Genomic DNA, 24,489 nt, shown 5'->3' with positions numbered 1-24,489 from the left:
CTGCACTTTTCCTTGGTCTTCATCTCTTTTGACGTGTTTCTTTTTCGGACTGTCGTGTGCAACCGAACCATATTGTGAGACATTATTTCTAGGTTGGGCCTTTTTCCGACCGGATGAAGTTGAAACTTGGTCGTCGTCAAGATTCATGTAAATATAGAGAAATTATGATAGTATGATATAGTATGATATAGTATGTATGTATGTATGGGTATATGGATATATCTGTGTGTGTGCGTGTGTTTCTATATATATATATATATAATAATAATAAAGAAAAGAAAAGAAGTAGAAAATGAAAATGAAGAAGAGGAAGAAGAAGAAGAAGATGATGATGATGATGATAAAGATGATAAAGATGATAATGAAAGTTTACACTGGCTATTCTCCGCCCCTGACGTTTCACTTGTGCAGGATAAACGTCACAAAGACCCGGGTGCTTCACTTCTTGAACGCCAAAACGGATTTCCATTTTTAAATTTTTATTATATTATATTATTTTATTTTATTTCTCAAGATTGATATGCTGAAAATTACAGTATGTAAAATTTGTTTATATATAAATATGTGATTTGTACACTTGCGCCAATCAAATAAACAGTTACAGATTGTGGCCACCTTCGTCATATAATAGCCGTGTGTGTTCGTCCATTGAATGAATCAAGACCACGAGTGGACCTTGTGAAGAGTTTTTCTGGATATTTAGTGAGTCACACGATGATATGGTTGAATAACCGAAACCATCAAAACGCCTGTCTTCTGGAAGGATTTGAGGGCATGGGTCTCGTATCATGAGCATACTGTCGATTATCCAGAATTGAATAGCATTCATGATCAAGGGGAAACTAAGTTACGATGATGATGATAATTATTATATATAGATAGTTAATTCCAATGATCATCTCTTCATAGATAGATAGATAAAATAATTTATTTATTTTTACTGACATGAACATGACAAACACAACCTGGTGGCGATCATTGTCCTTTGCCCAGCTGAGCAAGTATTCTCCAAGGGCAAAAAATGGAAAGGCTTGAAGAAGACCATAGACACATATTTTCATCAAGGCTTCTGCTAATAAGAAAATTGTTGTTTCCTGGATCCAGGACAACGATTCGCTCTTGAGTTCCTTGTCCGAGTCTCGTAGGCTGATGATGAGACCATCTGCGATACGTTCTAATAAATGTAACCAAAACCACAGAATTCCGACACCTATTGTTGTGTCGACAGCTGTGTTCAAAAAATACCACACGCACAGATTGGTCTGTGGTCCATGCATTGGTCTGCCTGCCAAGTAACTGATGGCTAAATTCAGGGCATGAATCACACCTGCGCCAACGAATTGTTTGCTGACGTCAAGTGCCCTATTAAAAAAAATGAATAAAATGTACACGCACATACGCACACATACGCACACATATAAGCATTATTAATAATATTATTGATAGTATTAATGCTTTTTTTTTAACATTTATAGTGTATAATTTAATTTAATTTGATTTAATTTAATTTAATTTAATTTTATATAAATTGAAATTGAAATTAAAATATAATATAATATATAATGATTTACCATATTTTTACTGGTCTTTGAGGTCTTTCTCGCCATCGTTTATAAGCTAATACGGCAAGTGCTGTTGCTGCAAGAGTGAGCTGGACAATTATGGCAAACCCGTCTAAAAGAGTACAGCCTGCTGGTTCTGGTGTGAATGTGGATTGCATGGTGATTACACAAGAAGTTGCATGGTCATTAGAATGTGAATCCGAAAGGCTCATTAAATAAGTTGATAGTAACAACAAGAGAAATAAAAAGCAAAAAAGAAGAAGAAAGAAGAAGAAGAGAAAAGACTGGCTAAAATAAACATGGCAGGGCATGCATGATATTTGTTTATTTTATTTTTTCCTCAAAGAAACAAATAAAATAAAAATAAGGGGTACCTATGATAAGCATTTCTTGCCAAGCTTGGATCTATTGGTGATAATAAAATAAAATAATCCCTCTGTGTATTGATACAAACCAGACTGGCCTGAATTGGTTTGAGCTGTATTTGATTGGATTGGACAGAGTTTGTGCGTACATATAAGTATATATGATATGGTAAAGGACAAGAACTCACTAAACCACTCTAGCCCAATAATAACACTGTGTGTTCAGAATCATAAGAAAGAAAGAAAGAAATAAAGGCCTACGTGATTGTTATCCGGTCACGCACTCAATTCTAATCCAAAACTAAATCTTTTGTTTACCATGGCAACAAAATTCTACATAGCAACAATGAAACAAAAAAAAACTCCTCCCCCAAAAAAAATGATATTATTACTAGATAGTAACCTCTTTCTTTTCTTCCTTTTCCCTATAGCTGTAGCTGTAGATTTAACTTTTCTCACTTCTACTTTTATCCTAAATAGACTTTACAGTGTCTCTTGTGCCAAATGATACATTTATCTTACGGTACCTTACTTTTGAGATTTTCAAATAAAGAAAGAAAGAAAAAAAAAAGAAACTCAATTTTAGCCACCTAAAAAAGTGTAATTTTGTTGAATCAAATATTCAAAAAGAAGTCTATGCTACAAAAAGTGTCGATTGGGATATTCAAAAGCGTGGATTAATTTTATATTTTTTTTATTTTATTGTTTTTTTTTTTTTTAAAAAAAGAGAGATGGTATTTGGCACAGAAGAGGCAGTTTATTTCAGGTTTATGTACAGATCATTAGATAAAATAAAATAAAGTATAATGAGGTTGAGTAAAATCAAATAAGGAGATAAAGCTATAAAAGGCAGACATTAAGGTCTAGTACAATGGTGAAAAAAGGAACAAGACAAAGATAAGAATATATGTATAGCTATAAGTATAAAACAGCAACAGCAACAACAAAAAGAAACGATAAAGAAAGAGAGGCAAAAGTAATAAGATGAAGAAGAGTAAAATAGAATAGAATAGAATGACAAGGATAAAGAAGAAGAAAGAAGATAAAGGAGTGTTTTGTGTGTGTGTTTGTGTAAGTGTATAATTATACGTAGACAGTAAGTGTAGATCGCTTTGCATCTGGATCATTGATACCCAGAGCATCGAGTTTCTTCATCATCGCCTTGTCGAAAGAAAGTTCAGTACCGGTCATGGCTTCATGAAACACTTCATCGTCCTCGTCATCGTCCTCGTCGTCTTCCAAAACGACCTCAAGTCCTTCGCTTGCCCTGCGGAAAGAAAGTGCTTCCAGCGCATGTTCAGTCTCGCGTGGCTGGATAACCGACCGATAGACAAAGTCAGCAAAGATCGAGTCAGCACGCTCGAGAATGGAGTGGTCCTTGACGACTTCTCGGACACAGAACCAGTCATGAACGCAGTCCTCGACCACGGTTTGCCAATTGACACCATCCTGCTCGGCCTTTTCGGCAAGGTCTAGAGCGTCGTCTCTGAGAACCTCTTTGTCGCCAATGTACATCAGCACGTTTGGAGACAAGAATGCCTGGAAACCGGTCTGTAGCTTGGCAATGCCCAATACTCTGTTGGATTCTGGTGGTGTGTCTGGATCCTGGTCCTGAGGCTCAAAGTAGTCTCGTTTGATGACCTTTGCTGTGTGCTGACTAATGTAATCAAATTCCACATTTACTCGCCAGGACTCAGAGGTCGTTTCGTCTGTGACAAGCGGTGACACGAGCACAGTTCCGGCTGGCCTGGGTAGTTCGCTCAACACTGGTCCTCCACTGCCGCCTTCTGAGGCATTGGAGTCTTCAGGGTCGTCCGTCACAATCTCAAACATGCTTGGGTCGTGTGTGATAAAGAGGGTTTCGAGAATGAGAGCAGCCCCGGCAGAGTCTCCAATGGCCACAATCTTTTCTCCAGGAACACCCATTGTCTGGGTGAGGCATTCATAGGCTCGTACGACATCCTCCACAGGGCTAGGGTACCTGTATTCAGGTGCCAGTCTAATAATCATATAAGAAGAAACGGGATTCAAATATAAAAAAAAAAGGTAAGTTACAAATGAAATAACAACAATAAAATGTATGTATTTCTTATAGATATATTGGTGCTTAATTTAATAGCCACCCCCACAATTTTTTTGTATTTTTCTAGTGCTTTACTTGCCTGTAATCGATAGACATGATCATTACGGTCAATCCGTACTTTTCTTTTAGTACATTAATCCATGCAAGGTTTGTATCCATGTACATGGTGCATGTACCGATACGGAACCCACCGCCTGTCAATTGCCAAACAACAACATAAAAGAAGTAAAAGGATTAGATTTCTTGATTATTTTTCTTTTTGATGCTGATCATTATCCCATTTTCTCCATCTCATTTGATTCACACACATATGGCTGGTGTGACGCTATTGATCGCCCTTTCGTTTTTATATTTATATTATATATTTTATATATTTTACTCATCATTTGGTCTTACCGTGGACATTAAACAATACGACATCAGCAGCTTCAACACGGCTCTGAATTTCAGCAGGGTTTAATTTGTGGACATTTTCACCAATCCAGCAACCAGACCAATCGTTGTTCCATGGAACCTTTGAGATCCAAGACTTGTGTGATTTGCGAGGACGGCTGATGTCGTTCAATAAGAGTCGTGCAGCTGGTGCGGGCATTGCAAACACTTTACGAAGGACCTTTATTGCTGTCGATGAAGGTACTTTCTTTCTTAGCACAGACCGGATTCCATTCATGGTTGTTACAATTCTTTTGGTGTTGTTGTTGTTGTTGTTGCTGGAGGTTCAAGTGTGGGGAAATAAGGATGGTTACCAGAATATTCAAAAAGAAAGAAAGAGGAAGAGGAAGAGGAAGAGGAAAAAGAAGAAGAATGTAAATATATATGTGAAGAGCTTGAGGTGTACAGTGTGTATAATGAAAAATAAATAAATAAATTCCCAGGCCGTGATACAACTTGTTTTTGCAAAGTGGTTGTAACCATTAGATTTTCTTGTGCGCAAGTTTTATTATTTTTACTTTAAAGGTCGAAACCTAAACAAGCAACTTAATGGTGGGGATTGGGGTCAAGGAAAATTACCTGAATTGAGCTCATTTATTTTAGCAGCCTGACTCACAGCACACAAAGTATTATGAATATGTAGCACACAAATTGAAACTTCACATGTATAACATCATATACACACACACACACAATATACATATATATATATATATATATATATTTACATTATTTATATTATAATTATTGTTAAAATTACTATATTTCTTTTCTTTGGAGTTACAAAAACTTGATGATCAAACCAAGACTACTTGTGAATTCAAAGCAATAATATTAATGAATGTAATGTAATATATTTTATATATATATATAGTTTTCACAAGTCAATGCAAAAGCGTTTTCTGGTTCAGTCAATTGAATGAATAGTCAAACAATCAAGATACTCCATTTTCATTAAGCTACCTTTACTCTTTTGTGACGCAAGCAACATCAAATAAACATAGCTCATAGTTGATAAAGCTCTTTTTCTCTATTTCTCTTATGTATATATTTGATTTGTAAAAATAAAATAAAAAATAACGGGGATTTATATACAAATATATGGTAAAATCCAAAGTTCCTGCAAGATAATATTATTGTTGTTATTGTTGTTATTGCTGCTGCTGTTGTTGTTTCTGCTACCGTTTCTTTTGCTGTTTTTTTTTGTTGTTGCTGTTGTTGTTGCTGTTGCCATTGACTCTTTCATTCATTCTTTGCTTCTTGTCTCATTTTTAATGATAATAATAATAATAGCAAAAGTAACGATGATAATAATAATAATGATAATTATTATGCAAATAATCAATTATTAGAGATTGGAGTTTGACCTACTGGAAGAGTAATCTTCCAATCCCACCAGCCATCATTTTGTCCAAATGTCGCATTCGAATCTTGTCGTACATCAAAGAGGCTCGAATTTCGCAAGTCGATCCAACAGCGTCCTTGTCCCCAATAACAAGTAGACGAAAATAGCGCAATCAATAGCAATGTGCAGTATATACTATCCAGACCAAACCAGAAAAAAATAGATATATATATATACATTAGTACACAATGTTGGTATTGATATTTAGCATCATGATAAAAGCATAACATAAAGTAGAGTGTTCTGTTCATGTTTCGTACCAAGGTTTCTGATGAAGGAAGAATGAGATGAGAAAAAGCACAACAAATACTGGTGGTGCATCTGGAAAGGGCAGCAGTAAAAGAGGAACAAAATAACGCATGCAATACATCTTGCAACAAAATCAATAATGCCTTTTTGGTTTTTTGTTTTCCTTTCTCTCTATCTTTTCTCTCCCTTTCTCTCCTCTCTCTTTAAAGCCAACAAAAAAATGCCCTTTCTCGCTTATTGGATAGTCACAGCGGAATCTTAAATACTAATGCGTGTAGAAGGAGAGCAGAATTTAGTGATAAAGATTTTATCGTTTTTTTTTTTTTTTTTAAAAAAAAGAAAGCAAGTTTTCGTTTCCTCTTTCCTTTTTCGGGTAGATATGTAATGTGTGCGCAAGAAGGGGTTAAATGAAGTGAGGTGAAGAAGTGAAGAAGTGGGGTGAAGTAGAGTGAATTGAATTGAATTGAGTGAATTGAGTGGAATGAGTAATTTATGTGAGTGGGTAAGTGAACTGTATATAAATATGTGTGTGTGTGTTGTGTGTGTGTGTTGGTAAGAAATCAAAGATATAAAAAAAATGATAATACTATTACTACTACTGCTACTGCTATTGCTACTGCTATTGCGATTACTACTGCTACTGTTAATAGCATTAGGAATAATAGTAATAGCAGTAATAGCAATGCTAATAATAATGATAATTAAAGATTCATTATTTATCCTCTTGTTTTTTTTTCTTTCTTTCATGCTGGAGTAGACCATAGTTGCTCATCTGTGGGGCTTTCTTCTGTATCGTTATTATTGATAACAATAACGCTCACATCATCATCGTCCTGAACAGAAGAAACCTCCGAGCTACTTCGTTCTCGGTTTGCAAGTCGAGTATTCACCAAAGGAACATCCAGTAGCGGTCGAGGCTTTCCACCAGCCATTGCTTGTCCAATAAGTCGGCTGTTGGGCATAATAGGATGACTTCTACTCCGTCTACGCATCAGTCTGTCCAATTCTGTCACCCTTTGCTTTGCCTTTCCATCACTTGTCCACGCTACAGATTCATCAGACGGAGGAAGCAACAGTGCATCCGTGCTGTCTGTTCTAGTATTGTCGTGTCCAAATTCGAGAGTGTCATCGCTTTGTAAATAATGGCCATTGATACGACGACAACTGTCATTACTATTGCCATTGCTGTTTTTATTGTTGTAGTCGTCATCGTCATCGTCATCATCAGATCTCGCGAGTATCTGTACTGGTGACTCACTTCTATTTGAAATATCAATCTCGGATGTAGCAAGGGCAGACAACTTGAGAAGACTCGAAGTACGTTTGGGTACAAATCCTGGTCCTCCTATCGAGTTTCTATTGTCGTCTATCTGATGAACCGATAACATTTCTTGTTTGTGTTCATTTTCTTGTTGTCGTTGACTGGGCGAATCTTTGACCAAAATAGGCACCGTCGAAGATCGTTGGGCAAGATAATGTGTGTGAACGTGGGGGGCAGACATCTTGCGGTGCACTACCTCAGACGAGCACCACGAAAGTTCCTTTTCGATAAAAGAGCGGTAGCATTCCAACCGTTGTAACTCTATCCTCTTTTCCCTTATCCGCTTGCCAACAAGCTCGGCCAAGGCAAGGATTCGATCTTTGGTTGACTTTTGGAGAGGAATGAGTACCATGAGATTGCGTCTAAGCTGAAGATCTTGATCGAGAGCCTTGACATGGTTCACTATGTCATCTGAAAGATTACTTATAGCCAACTAAATAAATAAACAAGCTCTTCAGTTAATATTTTTTTTATTATTCTTGTTCTTGTAAATTAATACAAATATTACTCACAGCTGCTTTTTCTTCACGTTTTGCTCGTTCAACCAATTTACGCTGTTCTCGTCGATCCACAGGACGTTGATCGGAAGGATAGCGCCATTGACGGAGGCGGGTTCCGGTTGTTTTGATGGCAGCGGCATAATTAATTTTGAGCATCCAGTCTTCGAGGTCAGCATCATCTTCGGCTCGCAATAAAAATTGCTGACCGTCGCCGGTAATGAGACGGAAGACATGGGGGTATTTAACATAGCTCTCGTCGTAAACACATACAGCTTCGGCAAGAGAGTAGATCTGGTATGGTTGTAGCATGGACTGTCCGGTCGGAGAGAACGGTGGCTGCTGCTGTTGTGGATGTAGTGTGGATGTAGATACAAGGGATGTAGACGAATAGAGAGACGGAGGAGGATGCTGGATAAGCGGAATAGAGGTCGAAGGCGAAGGTGGGGTAAAAGGTGGTCGGGGTTGGTTGACAAGAGGGACGGGTAGACTGGTGTTGCGTGGGCGGGTGCTAGTCATGAGCTGTTGTTCATCACCCCCAGAATCTCCATCAGTCCCATTACCATTTCCGCCGCCACCGCTATAGACAGTCGAACGTTGTTCATCTTCAACGCTGTCCATCCAAGACTGGAAAGAAGAAATTTCGGCAAAAAACAAAAGTTGGCTTCCACAGAGCATCACGCCAACCGGTCGCCAGCTACGAGCACTGGCTTTTTTGCCGTGTTGGTTGAGATCGTTTTTGCGGTCAAGTATGCCTGCCTTTGTCACCCGGACTGTATATGTACTGGTTCCACTCCCGGGATTACTGCGTGTCCGTACACCTCCTAGACACAGCGGAAGTGCTCTCATCAGGGACAAGTGAATGTCCATTATATTGATTGGTTTCAAAGTACGCTTGAAGCTAAAAGTATTCTCAGCCGGCATAACCAAGTCTAGTTTTGGATAGAGATCTGCTACCAGACTAGCCTATGTTTTTTTTGTGTAGTGTATTGTGTGTAGTTTATAGATGTATGTATATGTGTTTGTGTGCCAATTGATGAGCGATGATAGGTTGACGTTGTGGTGGGTGCCTTACTTACGGATAGAGAGGTGCTGGACTCACTCTTGGATAGTTTGGAAAACCAAGAAGTAGATTTACTGGCGGTATAAAGTTCAGGTTCAGCATCGGTGAAGACAAATTCGGTTGATACAATATTATCATACAAAACCTATAAAGACAAATTTAATTATATATATATATATATATATATATATATATGTGTGTGTGTGTAGTAAGAAGCAAACAAACAAATATATATTCTTGGTCTGCTTAAACACTTACATCCAAGATCTCTGCCGGTAAATTCTCACCTCCATCAAGCAGTCTTGTCCGTATGATAAATGTTTCCTTGTTCATCTTTTGACGCACATTCTTGTTGTGAGCGTCAGTGTGCAGCATAAGAAGCGAAAACGCAACCGCGTAAATCCCATCTATCAATCATATTTATTTTTATTCAACATTCCATTCTTGTAGTCTCGAGATAATGCTCACATTTATCTAAAGCCCAATGATTTCTCTCATTATGTCTCTCTAGCTATATATCTGTATATATCTGTATATGCATGTATGTTTATTACCTGGGTTATCGGTCAGTCCGGGATTACATGTTTGGTATCGTTTTCCAAAATCTTCCATAGCACGATCAATTTGTTGGGATTCCTTTGGTAGATGAACTTTGGCCAATAGTTTTCTATTGATACATTTTATACAGATATAAATATAGATAAATATATATATACACACACACACATATATATATATATCTTTCTTACTATTATTAGTATTATTAATATACCTTAATGCAGTGTCAATGGCATCTCCTCTGAAGTCAAATGATTCCAATTGTTCTGCGAATGTGTTGGGATGAGATGATTCGGGTGTATTATTCATGAGGTCTGATTGAATGGATTCAGTTCCAACTGCTGATGTTGAACTGGTCATGAACGCAACGATATGGATCGCAGAATATAAGAGATAAAGAAACAAAGAACCAAAGAAACAAAGAATGAAAGAAAAGAGAATAGAGAGAATGCTAGACTGTGGCCAATGGCAACAGAATAAAATGGTGTATACGACAGCAAAGAACGACAGGAGTGAGATTACAACCAGGGAGCATACGATCCTAAGCTTGATGATAAAAGGGAAAAGAAAGGCCTGGCTGGTCTTAATTGCTCTTGTTGTTTGTTGCTTGCTTATTGTTTGTTGTTTGTTGTCTGTAGGTTGCTTTCTTATATGTAAATTCTGTGTGTGTGTGTGTGTGTTTGTTTGTGGTTGAATGAGAAGAAAAGCTGGATTTTTCTAAATATTTTTTTTTGCGTTCGTTGGAAAACTTGTCTATTAAGGATCTAGGGTGAACAATTGATGAGGTTGGTCAATTGAGGATCCTGATGAGACACAAAGAAGCCTCTTTAAAAGTACAATAGACTGAGTAGGAATATAAAAGAGGAAGAAGAGCAGAAAAAAGAAAAAAGCACAAAAAAAGGTACGAGGTTGGTGGTCTTAATCTGAGTGTTCAAGGAAATTCGCCTTTTTTTCCCATTTTCCATTTTTTTCATTACAGAGACAAATTTCCTTTTTTATCCTCTGATGAATAGGTTTCTACATACAAACATACACACGCACTTTTTCTCTGTCTCTCTTCCTTGTTCCCCTCGCACACACACACACACACTCCTCCTTTCTATAATTATTAGTATTTATTCCTTCTTAATTTTCTTTTGGCCTATTTAAAGTCTTAATTTTAGGTTATGTGGCCAATGCTTATATTGCTTTTTTTTTTATTAAGTGAAGCAAATCAAAGCAAGGGGAAGCAGAGGAGAATTTAGTTGGATTTTTGATCAAGCACTGTTTTGATTGACGTTATTTAGTCTCTTTAAATCCTCACGCCATGAGTGAAATATTTTTGACTATACAAATATGTCTTCTTATTACAGCCAACAATGAAGTCATCATGAGCCCTTGTTGGTGGTTTACATGGATTTTTTTTTACCTACTTATTTATTTTTAGGATCAACTATATTATTATTCCTGTTGTAGAAAACTAATTACCATTATATGATGAATTCATTTAACAAACTTTGACACATATACATCATTTATCATAGGGCATTGACAGCCAACCATTTTCTTTAATACAATTACTGAATATATATTATATAATATATTTATATCAAAGGAGGGATCCAAAACTATTAGCCCTGATACGATAATCAAATCACACACACACACATATATATATAGTACAATCAAAAGTTCAAAATATCAAGCAACATTATCTTTTCTGTGCAGTATGCACATAATTTCTTGGCCAAATTACAATATATTCCTGCCGTTATTATTTTGCCCAAAAGAGATCCTGCGCTGGCTATTATTTTTTTTATACCCAAATTTATTCGTTCGTTCTTTCTTTCTTTTATTACACACATACAATTAATTCATTTGATATATATATATATAAATAAAAGAATGCCAGACAAGAATGCCTTTCATGATGCCTCGGGTGCAATGGCTGAAAGTACCATAAGAATAAAAGATCTTCATGAAGCAGAAAAGGTCAATTGTGACATGATGTTTTGACATTCACAAAGCCAAACTGATCTCATCGCGTCTTTTATATATACATATACATATATACATATATAGAAACTCGTTCTTTTGGTAGAAACAGCAGGAGATGCACTCGCAGTACTTTCAGACGAAGAAATAAACGATAACAGCGCCGATCAGGCTCATCGTGAACGAATCGCTGCATTCCAAGATCTAGCCAGTCGTTATTTTTCTCTAATCAATGTATGGTTTTCTTTTTTTCTCTCGAGTAATAATAATACAAATCCAAATAATTCAAGAGTTACTATAATGTAAAGCTTAAAAATTATGTCTATGTATGTATATAGGATGTACAGCTCTCTCTTCGAAGCCACACACATTACCTTGCAAAGACTGGAAGCATTGCACCCAGTACAAGTAAAAGCATACCTTTCAAAGCTTCTGTAGCCGGACAGCAAAAGGAATTAGAGATCTGGACAGCAGCTCTCGGAATTATTAATCATCGTGTCCAAGAAATCAAGTCGATTGCTCAAGGACAACAATTAGAGTCAGAAACACAATCTTTCTGATGTACATAAACACTTGTTTGTATATTTATTATACTGTACTATCTTATTTTATTTTATATTAATTAGCAGGTCTATTGGCTAATTACCAAACAGGAGGAAAATAAGCACAAGACAACCTCTCCATTACAATACAATTGCTATTACATTTCATTACTATCTATTTATTTATCTTCTAAAAATTCTCGCCCAATAAGTGCATCTGGTAAATATGTCTGGTCCACTGGTCCTTCATAGTCAGGATTATACTTGTAACCTTTTCCATAACCTACATCCTGTGGTTATAATAAGAATACATTGGTTTAGTTCATTCAAGTCTAGTCTAGTGTAGTATTCCTTTATCATGAACATTACAAAACCATAAGATGGGATCTTTACCTCCATAAGTTTAGTTGGTGCATTTCTAATGTGTAATGGTACAGGATGATTTGGTTCTTCTCTAATGGTTTGTTTAACCTAATAAGAAATCGTGTGTTTGAATATAAGTTTTATGTTTGATTGATTTACAGTAATGTGCTGTAAGTCCCTTTTTTTGGGGGAAACTTTTTTTTTGTTTTTGTTTTGTTTTTACCTTGTTGTACGCCTTGTATGTCCTCACGCTCTTTTTCGTTTCAGCCAAGTAGGTGACCAGATGAGCCAAAATAGTGTCACATTCAGGCATACCGATTCTTTCACATGCTTGGTATGCTGCCACGGCCTGAAAGAAAGAGAAAACGCAAGAAGGAAAGAATGAATGAAAGAAAAAAATTAAATTATGTTGGGACAATGTTGGGTTGGGCTGGAATGTCTCACTTGGACTTACTAATGGGAGAGCAGTATTGTCTGCCAAGCCAATATCTTCACTCGCACAACGCACTAGACGGCGAGCCACATACAGAGGATCCTCACCTCCTTCCAGCATACGCCCCAACCAATACAGAGCTGCATTAGCATCACTTGAAAACAGACAGACAGACAAACAAGCCAATAAATAAATAAATAGCATAATGGGTATTCTTATGTACACATAAACACACATGTATATTAGATTTACCTTCCTCTAATACTCTTATGCAAGGCACTAATAATATTATAGTGTTCCTCCCCATTACGGTCATAGAGTAAATGTGATTTTTGAAAAGCGTCTTGGGAAAATAATAATAATAAGAGACACGCATATTCCTTTTCTTCCGTTTGTACCCCATTTACCTTTTACCGTATCTGAACTCAATAAACTACCTTTGGAAGGCAAGACACTCAAAGCAATTTCAAGAGTATTCAAGGCATTGCGAGCTATAAACCACAAGAATAGTAAAGCAATTTTTTTTTAAAAAAAAGGACAGATACACATGGACTTATGAGAAATGAACGTGCAGTAATAAATAAAACACATGTTTGACACTCTCTTTCTGTTTTCTCTTTTCTTATTACTCTTACCATCACCATCACTATTGCTAGCCAATGTCCTGAGAGCTTTTTCTTCGGCTTGCCTGTCCTTGGGTGAGATCTGGATTGGGTTTTCTTTATTTCCCTTGTCTCTCCAGCTTTTGACTGCTCGTTTTAAGATCTCCAAAAGTTGGTCTTCGGTTAACTGCTTGAGAACAAATACTCTGCAACGAGACAAGAGTGCTGAATTGACTTTGAAACTAATACCAAAAATAAATAAATAAACAAATAAATTATCTTGAAATATTTACCTTGGGTTTTCGGTAGTTGCTCCTATCAATCGAATAGTCCCTTGCTCAACGGCCGGTAAGAAAACATCTTGTTGTGCCTTTGTAAAACGATGTATTTCATCCACAAACACGATTGTCTTTCCACCCATCAACTTCATATAATTTTTTGCATCGTCAAATGCCTTCTTTGCATCGGCTGTGCCATTTGATGTCGCACTCATTTCAATAAACCGACTCTTGGTCATTTTAGACACAATACGGGCCACTGTTGTCTTTCCACATCCAGGAGGACCCCTTTATTATTTATTTATTATTATGATTAGTCTTTGATCATTGTAGTTGATAGTGATATTGATAAAAGTAATAATAATTAAACAACAACCAAGAAAAAGATTAGAGATATTTTACCAGAGAATCATAGAAGGAACTTGATCTTGTTGCATTAATGTACGCAAAATTCCAAGATCTCCCAATAATTCTTCTTGTCCAACAAACTCAGATAATGTTGTTGGTCGTACTTTACTCATGTTTTGAGAAAATGTGAGATTTGTGCTTTTATTGTCATTTATGTATTTATTTATTTTTGTTAAAAGAATATAATTATATATCATTTATCATTTATTTATCATATATACCGCTTATACTTTACCTCTGGCTGCTAATGGCATTGAATCCATCAATTCCTCTTTTCTATTGCGTTTCAGATTTGTATTATTTACAGGCGAAATATCATCATCTGTGCGTGTTCTTTTTAGGTCTTGATTTTGTGGTACAGATCCAGATGATTTATTTGGGGGCATGGCATGAGTGTAAGATTGGTTGGTAGATGGTTTTGGTTTTGAAGTAAAAAGAGGTGCGATTTTAATAGGCTATTTATATATGTATATAAAGAAATACATATATATATATTTTTGTCAATTGTACTGTTATATGGGTTGTTCTATTTTGTATACGTTAATTATTACTAATTTTCTTTTTTGTTATATAACCTGAGCTGGTTCTGTATTAAGAAATGCATCTTTTGCTTTGGATTTTGTATTCAAACCAACGGTTTTCTGTGTTGAGAATAAAGAGGTTGATGAAGATTGTCCACTACTACCAGAGGTACTGGTGCTTCCGGTGGATCTTATAGTGTTAATGTTGCACCCTGAATCAATGTGAGCGTTAATGTCAGATTCAGACACTAAGCGACTACAGATAGGACATTGCACTGTTGTATGTTTGTATTTTTGCAAATTAAAGAAGAGGAAAATAAATGAGTTTCTTTCTTTTCCGTAATCAATTAAGGGCACTAAATTAGATTCTCAACCTGGTTTTATTTGATCGAATGCCATGATTGAAGATCTGACAATAATGACTGAGAGGGTATTTCTTATAGAACATATAGTCTGACTGAGTTCCATTTTTGCTATTTTTGGTGCAATAAAAATGAGTAAAAGAACAGTGAGGAGGAAATGTATCTCAATTTTTTTTTTTAATTCTTGCGCATCTTACATAGATACAAACACTCTTTGCATTCGAGAAGAAGTATTCAAAATACTCTTCAACAAACTTAAACTACTAGAATATAAAGGTAAAAGTTGACTGCTTTATAATTTGTAAAAAAATATATATATAAGCATATTTAATATTTTATGCCATTTCCTTTGGCATTAATCACACCCTGACATCTTTTGGGCATACTGGAAGCTAATTTCTTTAATTGGTCTTGCGATTTTAAGCCATTGTCTGTATGTTGTATTAGTCAAATAGTGGTTAATATATAGCTTGTATCTGTCGGCTTTGCTCTTTTATTTGAGGGTATGCTTAGATATGCTCAACCACGGGGAGAAAATGGTGGTTTAACTGGCGGTTTCTTGCCAAATATCTATTATACCCGCCAGTTAAACCGCAATTTTCTTCCCGTAGTGCTATATTTAGTGATAGGTAGAGAGAGAGAGAGAGAGAGAGAGAGAGGAGACAAAGTCTACAGAGATAAAATAAGCTTTTGCCCCAGAGTCCACCAGTGCCCATACACAGCTACTCTGAGCAATTGTAGGAGCATAGAGTGAATTGCCGTTATGTGGTGGTGCAATGAGGCTGCACAGGAGAATGTCATGACCTTATACCTGTAGTGTTGCAGTGAGACTGGACAGGGGAATGTGTTTACTTTGTGCCTGTGTATTATAGTGGTATAAATGATGGTGATTACCCTGTATCTGTATATTGAGGTGTGTGTGTTCCACATCAATTTCACTGTTACATGCCTTCTCACTGTTATAAACATACTCACTTTTGACTCTTCTTGTGTTGCAGCTTGCAAATAATGTGAGAGTACTATTTATTAGAGACAAAGTAATATTGCTTATATTTGCCACTATTCAAATCCTTGTTGTGTAATGGTTGGTTGGTTTACACTATATAAGTGTATAATTGACATGTACCTGGTGTGTAGCAGTTCTGGAGATTGTTAACTTTTCAGGTCTATCGGCAAGAAGAGACCAGTTTTTGCCTATGACTTTTATTTCGCCCAAGTGTAGTATGTATACTACAAGAGCTACTAAAATTGCACCATATTATAGAGAAACCTCATTTTTACATTTATGTGGTTTAAATCAATCGAACTAGCAATGGGGGATCCGCACAGTATTAAAAATACATCCCCCAAAAAAGAGCAAGTCGTTGAAAAGAATGATAGTATAGTAATTCCACTTACCTGACCGACCATAATACTACTAGGATTCTAAAGCTTGGCTATTTTACCCATGTTTTTTCCCTGCTAAATTATTACTATATCGAGTGCTGACTCTACTTGTCTCTATTGCTGACTGCCTTTGATCCTTTGGTAATGATCGGCAACAAAATAAAATAAAAATAAAAGCTCAGTACATCTAGCTAGACTATATGTCTTCTTCTTCTCTCTCGTACACCCTTCCACTGGCTCACTGTAAAGCCATCATCATTATATTAGTATATTAAGTCCAATCTTTATTTTGCCTTATTGGTCTGTCGTAAATCCATTACTATGGAGTATAATCCAATAACTGAGCAAGTCATTTTCACTATTGTAAAATACGATACGGAACGAAGAAGCAACAATAATGAGATATCGTCAATGTACGTACACCTATTATCAATTTCTTTTTTCTTAGCACTCAGACAATAACATCATTACGTACTGCATTGTGAATCTTGAGTCATCAAACTAAACTAAGTTTCTTAACTGGTCATCTACTTAATTAACATGAGTCTTGGCTCCATTGTAACGGGCGTTGTAACCATCTTTCGGTCAAACCTAGTTTGAAGGCTGTAATGCCTGAGCTTACCACCGAATTACTTAAAAAGAGAGAGAGCAAAAAAGTCTATTACTGTTCGCTTTGCAAATAATAATATTCTTTAATGGTAATCTCAGATGATTGTCGGATATACATGGATTCTTTTGTATAAGCACAACATGTTATGCTTTTGGGCTACGACCTCTCACAGACTTTTAGGGAGGTTTTTTTTTATTTGGTTTTGTAATAATGATAGTAATAATAATGATAAAAAAAATAAGCAATATAATATAATAACATCTCCAGTAGTTGCTTTTATTTCGACTTTTATCCTGTATTTAGACTTTTAGCTAAGAGTCATGTTCCCAGAATTCATTTTATTTTATCTAATTAGAAAAAACAGGCTGAAGTTAGAGATCATGTCATGCAACTTATAACTTTCGCCACGTATTTTCTAACTTACTTGTTTCTCAATAAAATAAAATATAAAGCCTATACTACTTGGTAATTGTGTGCCGTACACAATTAACAGTAGGGAAAAGTTATATAGAACTTAACATAGGCCAATGAGGTCACCCTCTGAGAGGAGGGGGGAGCAAAGCTCCTAGTCTAATTAGAAAAAACAGGATGAAGTTAGAGATAATGTCATACAACTTATAACTTTTGTCACGTATTCTCTGACTTACTTGTTTCTCAATAAAATAAAATATGAAGCCTATACTACTTGGTAATTGTGTGCGGTACACAATTGACAGTAGAGAAAAGTTATATAAAACTTCATAGGCCAATGACCCCTTCCCCCGAGGGGAGGGGGGAGCAAAGCTCCTCGTATATATAATAACACATTTTGGATAAAATATATACGAATTGATTTTTTTTTGCTATGCTTATAACTAACTATAACTCTTATTCTAGCTCTAGCTATAACTCTTATTCTAGCTCAAGCTATGTCTCTAATTCTAGCTCAAGCTATGACTAACTCTAACTCCAGCTATAACTAACTCTAACTCTAGCTATGACTAGCTCTAACTCCAGCTATGACTAACTCTAACTCCAGCTATGACTAACTCTAACTCTAGCTATAACTAATTCTAACTCTAGCTATAACTAATTCTAACTCTAGCTATAACTAATTCTAACTCTAGATATGACTCTAATTCGGCTTCTGCTAGTAAAGTCAGATGTTAGTAAAGTTAGTTGTTAGTAAATTTATTTGTTCATAAAGTTAATTTCTCATAAAGTTAGTTGTGAGTAAGGTTAGTTGTGAGTAAGGTTAGTTCCCGTTGCTTGTTAGTTCCCGTTGCTTGTTAGTATGTTAGTCTGTTAGTCTGTTGCTTCCTGTTGCTATAAAAAGAAATATATATGTTTGTAAGTTGCTTCTGCCGGGTTGCCCGGGGATTACTCTTCTTGTTACCATTAGAAGAGCAACCCCCGGACTACGGGTGTTTTACTTAGGCTCGGAAATGACAGCCACCGTAGCGTCTTTCGGCTAGACACATTTTTGTCTTTGCCTCTGCATTTGTCTTTGTCTTTGCCTCTGGCTTTGCCTCTGGCTTAGGCTCAGGCTCAGGCTCAGACTCTGCCTTTGCCTCTGGCTCTGGATCGGGCTTTGTTGTTGTTGTTGCCGCTGCTGCTTCTGCTTCTCTTCTTCTAACCGCGAGCACTTCCGCTGCTCTTCTTCTAGCGGCGAGCGTCATAGCCTTCGCTGGTCTTCTGGTAGCGAGTGTTTCTGCTTGCACTTGTACTTCTTGTGCTTGTACTGCTTCTGCTTCCACTGCTGCTACACCTGCTACTACTTCTGCTTCAACTGCTCTTCTTTTAGCCGCGAGCGCTTCCGCTGCTCTTCTTCTAGCCGCGAGCGTCATGGCCTTTGCTGGTCTTCTGGGTGCGAGCGTCTCTTCTTGCTCTTGCACCTTAACTTCTGCTACTTCTTCTGCTGCTACTACTTCTTCTGCTGCTACTACTTCTTCTGCTGCTACTACTTCTTCTGCTGCTGCTGCTACTTCTTCTTCTTCTGCTGCGGCTACTTCTTCTTCTTCTTCTTCTTCTTCGTCATCATCATCATCTTCTTCGTCATCATCTTCTTCTTCTTCTTCTTCACTTTCTTCTTCTCCTATCTCTACGTCTTCTCCTTCTTTCACAGCTTGTGTATACGCCATTGCGAGCGCTTTTCTTTTACAGAAGGCTTCAACTTCTGGCATCACGACATTTGGCTTGAGCTCAGAGAGTGGTGTCTGAAAACGCTCAGCTCGAGTTATGCCTTGTTCTTGGGCCTTGATAAAAGCTTTGCCCTCGAACCACAATTTCTTTCTTTTGATAAGATGCTCAAGGGCAGGCCAAGAGCCATCTACATTTGCTGGTTGCGGCTCAAACTCCTCCTCCTGGAGTTGCCGCTTAACCCCCCTAGGAAGATCTGATAATATATAGAAATTATTGGTATTAATATTGTATCGCTTATCTATTATTATATAAAGACAAAACTTACCAAGCTCCATTGCCGTTCCTTCTTTGAGTGCAATAATGTAGTTAGATTCTTCTGGGGCAGGAATACCCGCCAGCTTCATCAGAATTCGGTCCCTCAGAGGCTTGGGAACCGGCTTGCTAATGGCCTTTTGACCAAACACAAGAGAGCTGTTGCTGGACTTTCTAATGCATTTGCATTTGCTGTTGCATTTGCTGCTCCATTTTCTGTTGTTGTTATTGTTGTTGTTGTTGTTGTTGTTGTTGTTGTTGTCGCTGCTGCTGCTGCTGCTGCTGCTAGGGTTGCTTGACTGGCTGTACATGATTGTAAGCTGATGAAAAAGCGCAAAGAAGAAAAATAATACCGTGAGAGTGTTTCTTTTTTTAAACGCGTTATAATCTTTGGGCCACACATTTTGAGACGCGTTCTTTTTTTAAGGCGCAAGTTATGGCCTTTGGGCCACACACTTTGTAACGCCATCCTTTTTTTTTATTTTGACATGAGCCAATCATTTGCAATTTTGAATACACGTGTCTGCAACAGAGTACATGAGTGGGGGAAAGTTACTAGTAAGACTTTGTTGTTAGGAAGAGTTTTTGAGCTGTGTAGTGTCTAGAGTCGGATTACTGACCTCTCCTACTGCCAACTATTTACTTTTTTATTTTTCTCTCTCCTTCTATCACTTTCAATCTCCTAATGTCGCTGCTTTTCTCTTCCAAATGGCGATGGCCACAAAATACACCCGCCGTCTCAAGTTCCCAAAATCAAGATATAAAACAAAGAATCATGATTAACCCCCTTGAGTAATTTTATTCAGGTTCAAGGTACATACACAGAAACAGTTTGTGCAAACTCATTCCATTCGAGCAAACCAATTAAGGGTTTTAAATTTTGATATATATAAAGTATATAGCTAAGACTCACTAACTGTCTAAAAATAATATATATATCATTTCTCAAAAGCACCACTGATACTTTCCTTCTTCTTCTTTTTTTGTCGGTATTATTTCTTGATTTAGTCGCCGGTATTTACTGGACGGCTATTTAAAATACATTATGCAGTTTGTGATATACATACTCCAAGGTATTCGTGATTGTTTATGGGTTAGTATCTCAATAATGGGAAAAGTAGATACTGTGAGAGTGTTATTTATTAAAGAGACAAAATACTATTGTTTATATCCGTTAATATTAAAATCTCTGTAATTCAAATCCCTGTTGTGTAATGGTTGGTTTACACTGTATGAGTATGTAGTGTACGTGTGCCTGGTGTGTAACAGTTCCGGAGATTGTTGGCTTGCCAGGTTCATTAGCAAGAAGGAACCAGTGTTTGGTTGTGGGGTCTGTTATTCACTCAATTGTGGTGTGTATACCACACTGATGATTGACTGTTGGATGCAGTGTTAGTTTAAGCACCATACAATAATAACCAATATCGAAAAAAAACTATTGAGTATCACTAACCTCTCTTGGTTTATATGTTGCGTTTCATAACTTCAAAATTCATATGTACAATATTCTTGATCAGAGTACCCATAAACATAGTATCCGTACCCAAACTCCCCACAATTTAAGCTTCTATAACTTGGTATTAAGGTAGCTACTCTTACATAGATTTCTTATGTTTTATTTTTGACTTTGCTTTTATATGAACCATGCCATCCATTGTACATAAAGTACAAATATTTGTACTTTTTGGCCAAACCACGACATTAGAATATCTAGTCTTTTTTTTGCATGCTTGGATGCTCAGTTTAATTTTTTGTAGATTCGTCACAGGCAATAACTTTTCGAGTTAAATTACCACTACATTCAACAGTCGAGCATCCACGACTGGTAAAATGCCCTAATAAATACATATATTGTGCTTTTTATTTATTGCTTAATATCACTTTGAAGTATATTACTTGGGTTTATTTTCTATTGTTTTTTGGATCTCTTTTGCGCCTACTTGCACAAGCAAAACAAAAAACTTTTTCTTGTGCCCTCGACCAAAAAGTGCACAGACCACTTTAGAGTAACCTACAAATCGCTGTTATAGAAACTTGTACTCCACCTTTAGAGTTATTGCTACACCGATCAAGACAAAACCCTTCATTATTGTTTTGCCACTTTGCTTTTTTACTTCTTTATTTTTCTTTGCAAAGTCGCTGTCATAAGTACTTGAGTAAATAGTATTAGTTGTCTCTTCTGCAGTAGAACAGTTACACAAATCCAATAAAAAGAATATATAGCTATATCACGTTTGCTCTGACGTGGACATCTAAGACTGACAAAAAGCGCAGTCCTAAACTTAAATCGCAGATGAAAACATTTTCTGTTACATATAGAACCCCTCCAACGCGCGTCGTTTGTTTTCTCCTTGAGCAACAACAGTCCCGGTTTCATAGTGAGGCGTCTCTTGCGACCGTTGCAGGGAGATTCTTCCATGCTACAAGCATCGGAAAGTGAAAGTTGTTACTCGCCAGCTCAGTTAATTCTGAGAAGTCGTGGGGCATGGTCTCTTTTCATTTTTGGAAGGACTACTGTGTACATCGCATCGCCAATGTGGAATCATGATGCTGGGGGGAGGGAGGTCTAACCTGTGGTGAGATGTGCTGGCTCTTCACTGCTAACCTGACTGAACTTTTTAACGGCTGACGGTGAAGCTACTGGTAGTCGAATGAGCTGGACCTTATCATCACCTAGTGGTAAGTTCTCTGGCGAGTTCGCACCCACATTACTCGGTGACGAGATGTGGGGCTGGATGAACGGGTGCTTTCCGTTGGTTTGCCACCATTTCAGCACTTCCTTTGCTACCAAGTCAGGTTTACGTTCTGAAGGAGATTGAGCCGCGTAATGCGGGGACAAAGAACTTGGTGTCATGCTTTTTATTCTTTTGCTCATGTAAAAGAACATTAAGTGAAATTAAATCAAATAGAATAGTTTCTTTATGTATATCTTTAAATAAATAAATAAAGTCTTTTTTAACTAGTATCGTCTCCAATAAAAAAAACACGCTTTTAAACTTTTTTTTGCTTGATTGAAGAGTTCAATGTTGTAATTAGGAGGGCTCGTTTATAAGAGAGAATTAATCTAATTGAATAAATATAAAAAGAAACAAAAGCCATTTGTATATTCTAACGTAGTATTGATAACCGTGTTTAACTATAGATACTGTTTTTGCCTATAAAGTATATATGAATAAAGTCAGAATAGTCTTTGAGAATGCTGATGCCATGAATTGTATATTATTGAATTTGGCTAATGCGAATAGATATTGTAAAAAAGATGTATTGGAATGAGAGAAATGAATAGAGAGAAAGAGAGTAAAGGCAAAAAAAATGAAAAGAAAGGAGAGATAGGAAGGAATATAGGCATGTGTGTTAGAAAGAGAGACAGAGAAGACGTTATGCAGATTGAATACACGGTAAGGTCCTCATTGTATTTACACAGACTGTGCACGAAAAAGGTCAATTTAAATATATTTATGAAACAAGCATCACTATCTACAAACCTTCTTATATTTTAGATGTTAGTCAATGCTTGGTCCCCCATTCATTATTGTATACACACAGGTTCAATTATACTCATAATGTAAAAGACTGTTTGGATTCAAACAAGAAGTGAACACATATTGATATATTGAAAAATATATCCTTTAATATTCTGTATAAAGATAATTCGACAAATATATACCGACAGTTTCTATACTATGGCTTAAAGGTAAGTTGTCATAAATTAGGGTATTCAACTAAATTCTATGAAGAAGCCCAGATATACTTATTGGAAAAAAAGATTGCTCAATGGTTATAGACAGCAAAAATTCAAGAGTATGATTTTTTAGGAACTTTTTATAGCATTAATATATTAAGATTTTTTAAAGTCGTATATAAGAAACTTAGATATTCGCTAATAAATCTTAGCTTGTTTATCACTACAGAAGAAAAAAGGAAAAAGAAGGTATTTCTTCAATGGAGAAAACTCACATATTTTGCACAAGCATTTTTGTCTTGATGTCCTTTCTTTCATCCTCTTCTTCTTATTTTGGCTCTTGATGACATCCTACAATAATGATAAAGGTAAAAATAAAATAAAATAAAATAAAAGTCCGAATTAAGCTGCCAGAACATTTATATTTACGGTTACAGTTACAGTTATATTTTTCAGTTACGAGTACAGTTAACAAACAGTTAAATAGTTCACACTTATTTTGCTTTAAACTTCTTTTTATTTTATTCTACTTTATATTTGTAATATTATCAAGGGCATGCAGGATGAATAGGTCTTTTAGTAATCTTGGTAAAAACAATAACAATGAGAAGAAGAACAATAATCATAATCATATAATCTACAAAACAACAACAACAGCAACAACACATCAACTGTAAATTGATATTTCACTCACTCTTAATTCTCGAATTAACATTTTATTTTTCTCCTTATCTCCATTTCTATTATTATAATTGTTGCCATTATTTTGAATAATTTTGCTTTATGTCTGTTTTATTATACTATAATTCTTTCAGGCCAATCAAGCCATTCGAGCAATTCGCGCCTAAAACGAAGGTCAGATTCAATGCGACTTTCATTCCTTAAGAAACCTCGTGGAATTCCTGCATCTGTGGGTAAATAAAATCCATCCATCAATCATTCAATCGATCAATCGATCAACTAGTCGTATATATATATATCATTCTCTATATTTTCCTCTTTCTCTCTTCTTCTTTTTTAATTGACTCACCATCAATCTTTAGTCGAATCACCTACACTCTCTATCCTAGACGACGAAGAAGACTTTTCGGATGCATTTGCTCAAGTTAGCGAGATCCTCGCTGAAGGACATGAAGCAAATGAACGAGCCTCACGATATGCCTTAGAACGCGACTCACTCAGAAATAAAATAAAAGATCTCAAGACAGCCCATTCTGTTCAAATTAAAGTACTGGTTGACAAGATTGAAAACTTGAAAGAACAATTACAGACACACATAACAAGAGCATCAAGAACGTCAAAAATAAATAACGATAATGACGACGACTATGGCGAAGACGATAACACCAACAGCAACAAC

The 24,489-nt window shown here is 36.4% G+C and overlaps 8 protein-coding genes across 8 annotated transcripts; 1 reads left to right on the top strand and 7 right to left on the bottom strand.

Moving 5' to 3' along the window:
* Positions 1 to 598: 598 nt before the first annotated feature.
* On the bottom strand, positions 599 to 1,774 carry PHYBLDRAFT_69692 (hypothetical protein; the record flags this gene model as incomplete). Its single annotated transcript, XM_018442149.1, has 3 exons — positions 599 to 842; positions 946 to 1,362; positions 1,572 to 1,774. The coding sequence occupies 3 exons, from the start codon at positions 1,772 to 1,774 to the stop codon at positions 599 to 601; spliced, it is 864 nt and encodes a 287-aa protein (XP_018296399.1).
* Positions 1,775 to 2,606: 832 nt separating this feature from the next.
* PHYBLDRAFT_179536 (hypothetical protein) lies at positions 2,607 to 4,780 on the bottom strand. The gene is made up of 3 exons (XM_018438162.1): positions 4,407 to 4,780; positions 4,090 to 4,204; positions 2,607 to 3,926 (listed from the first exon to the last, which is right to left on the bottom strand). The coding sequence occupies exons 1-3, from the start codon at positions 4,678 to 4,680 to the stop codon at positions 3,011 to 3,013; spliced, it is 1,305 nt and encodes a 434-aa protein (XP_018296398.1). The 5' UTR covers positions 4,681 to 4,780; the 3' UTR covers positions 2,607 to 3,010.
* A 668-nt stretch (positions 4,781 to 5,448) lies between these two features.
* On the bottom strand, positions 5,449 to 6,240 carry PHYBLDRAFT_185187 (hypothetical protein). Its single transcript, XM_018439044.1, has 2 exons — positions 6,108 to 6,240; positions 5,449 to 5,982 (listed from the first exon to the last, which is right to left on the bottom strand). Exons 1-2 carry the CDS (start codon positions 6,215 to 6,217, stop codon positions 5,784 to 5,786), a joined length of 309 nt encoding a protein of 102 aa, XP_018296397.1. The 5' UTR covers positions 6,218 to 6,240; the 3' UTR covers positions 5,449 to 5,783.
* A 599-nt stretch (positions 6,241 to 6,839) lies between these two features.
* Positions 6,840 to 9,895, bottom strand: PHYBLDRAFT_69695 (hypothetical protein; the record flags this gene model as incomplete). The annotated part of the gene is made up of 6 exons (XM_018442150.1): positions 6,840 to 7,850; positions 7,930 to 8,880; positions 8,994 to 9,122; positions 9,236 to 9,384; positions 9,532 to 9,644; positions 9,750 to 9,895. 6 exons carry the CDS (start codon positions 9,893 to 9,895, stop codon positions 6,840 to 6,842), a joined length of 2,499 nt encoding a protein of 832 aa, XP_018296396.1.
* Positions 9,896 to 11,376: 1,481 nt separating this feature from the next.
* PHYBLDRAFT_79577 (hypothetical protein) lies at positions 11,377 to 12,227 on the top strand. The gene is made up of 3 exons (XM_018443476.1): positions 11,377 to 11,506; positions 11,597 to 11,743; positions 11,848 to 12,227. The coding sequence occupies exons 1-3, from the start codon at positions 11,420 to 11,422 to the stop codon at positions 12,067 to 12,069; spliced, it is 456 nt and encodes a 151-aa protein (XP_018296395.1). The 5' UTR covers positions 11,377 to 11,419; the 3' UTR covers positions 12,070 to 12,227.
* Positions 12,228 to 12,230: 3 nt separating this feature from the next.
* On the bottom strand, positions 12,231 to 14,248 carry PHYBLDRAFT_69697 (hypothetical protein; the record flags this gene model as incomplete). The annotated part of the gene is made up of 9 exons (XM_018442151.1): positions 12,231 to 12,341; positions 12,445 to 12,522; positions 12,638 to 12,763; positions 12,869 to 13,001; positions 13,100 to 13,190; positions 13,255 to 13,338; positions 13,483 to 13,691; positions 13,743 to 14,015; positions 14,130 to 14,248. 9 exons carry the CDS (start codon positions 14,246 to 14,248, stop codon positions 12,231 to 12,233), a joined length of 1,224 nt encoding a protein of 407 aa, XP_018296394.1.
* A 111-nt stretch (positions 14,249 to 14,359) lies between these two features.
* Positions 14,360 to 16,757, bottom strand: PHYBLDRAFT_163474 (hypothetical protein; the record flags this gene model as incomplete). Its single annotated transcript, XM_018434805.1, has 7 exons — positions 14,360 to 14,590; positions 14,711 to 14,912; positions 15,216 to 15,308; positions 15,598 to 15,631; positions 15,871 to 16,037; positions 16,417 to 16,454; positions 16,725 to 16,757. The coding sequence occupies 7 exons, from the start codon at positions 16,755 to 16,757 to the stop codon at positions 14,360 to 14,362; spliced, it is 798 nt and encodes a 265-aa protein (XP_018296393.1).
* Positions 16,758 to 21,190: 4,433 nt separating this feature from the next.
* Positions 21,191 to 22,334, bottom strand: PHYBLDRAFT_69700 (hypothetical protein; the record flags this gene model as incomplete). The annotated part of the gene is made up of 2 exons (XM_018442152.1): positions 21,191 to 21,282; positions 22,019 to 22,334. 2 exons carry the CDS (start codon positions 22,332 to 22,334, stop codon positions 21,191 to 21,193), a joined length of 408 nt encoding a protein of 135 aa, XP_018296392.1.
* Positions 22,335 to 24,489: the final 2,155 nt, after the last annotated feature.

This window comes from Phycomyces blakesleeanus (genome assembly GCF_001638985.1).
Source record: "Phycomyces blakesleeanus NRRL 1555(-) unplaced genomic scaffold PHYBLscaffold_3, whole genome shotgun sequence".
Taxonomy (NCBI): Eukaryota; Fungi; Mucoromycota; class Mucoromycetes; order Mucorales; family Phycomycetaceae; genus Phycomyces; species Phycomyces blakesleeanus.
Note: the sequence above shows the minus strand (reverse complement) of the source record. Positions and strands in the feature narration are given on the sequence as shown.

What these genes read in the sequence shown, in the direction of transcription:
- PHYBLDRAFT_179536 (XM_018438162.1), bottom strand. Translation starts at nt 4,680, where the DNA reads ATGAATGGAATCCGGTCTGTGCTAAGAAAGAAAGTACCTTCATCGACA. An exon ending in CGTATTGTTTAATGTCCACG is followed by an intron (nt 4,205 to 4,406) that starts GTAAGACCAAAT and finishes GGCAATTGACAG; the next exon opens with GCGGTGGGTTCCGTATCGGT. An exon ending in ATCATGTCTATCGATTACAG is followed by an intron (nt 3,927 to 4,089) that starts GCAAGTAAAGCA and finishes TATGATTATTAG; the next exon opens with ACTGGCACCTGAATACAGGT.
- PHYBLDRAFT_79577 (XM_018443476.1), top strand. Translation starts at nt 11,420, where the DNA reads ATGCCAGACAAGAATGCCTTTCATGATGCCTCGGGTGCAATGGCTGAA. An exon ending in ATCTTCATGAAGCAGAAAAG is followed by an intron (nt 11,507 to 11,596) that starts GTCAATTGTGAC and finishes ATACATATATAG; the next exon opens with AAACTCGTTCTTTTGGTAGA. An exon ending in GTTATTTTTCTCTAATCAAT is followed by an intron (nt 11,744 to 11,847) that starts GTATGGTTTTCT and finishes GTATGTATATAG; the next exon opens with GATGTACAGCTCTCTCTTCG.
- PHYBLDRAFT_185187 (XM_018439044.1), bottom strand. Translation starts at nt 6,217, where the DNA reads ATGTATTGCATGCGTTATTTTGTTCCTCTTTTACTGCTGCCCTTTCCA. An exon ending in TTCCTTCATCAGAAACCTTG is followed by an intron (nt 5,983 to 6,107) that starts GTACGAAACATG and finishes TGGTCTGGATAG; the next exon opens with TATATACTGCACATTGCTAT.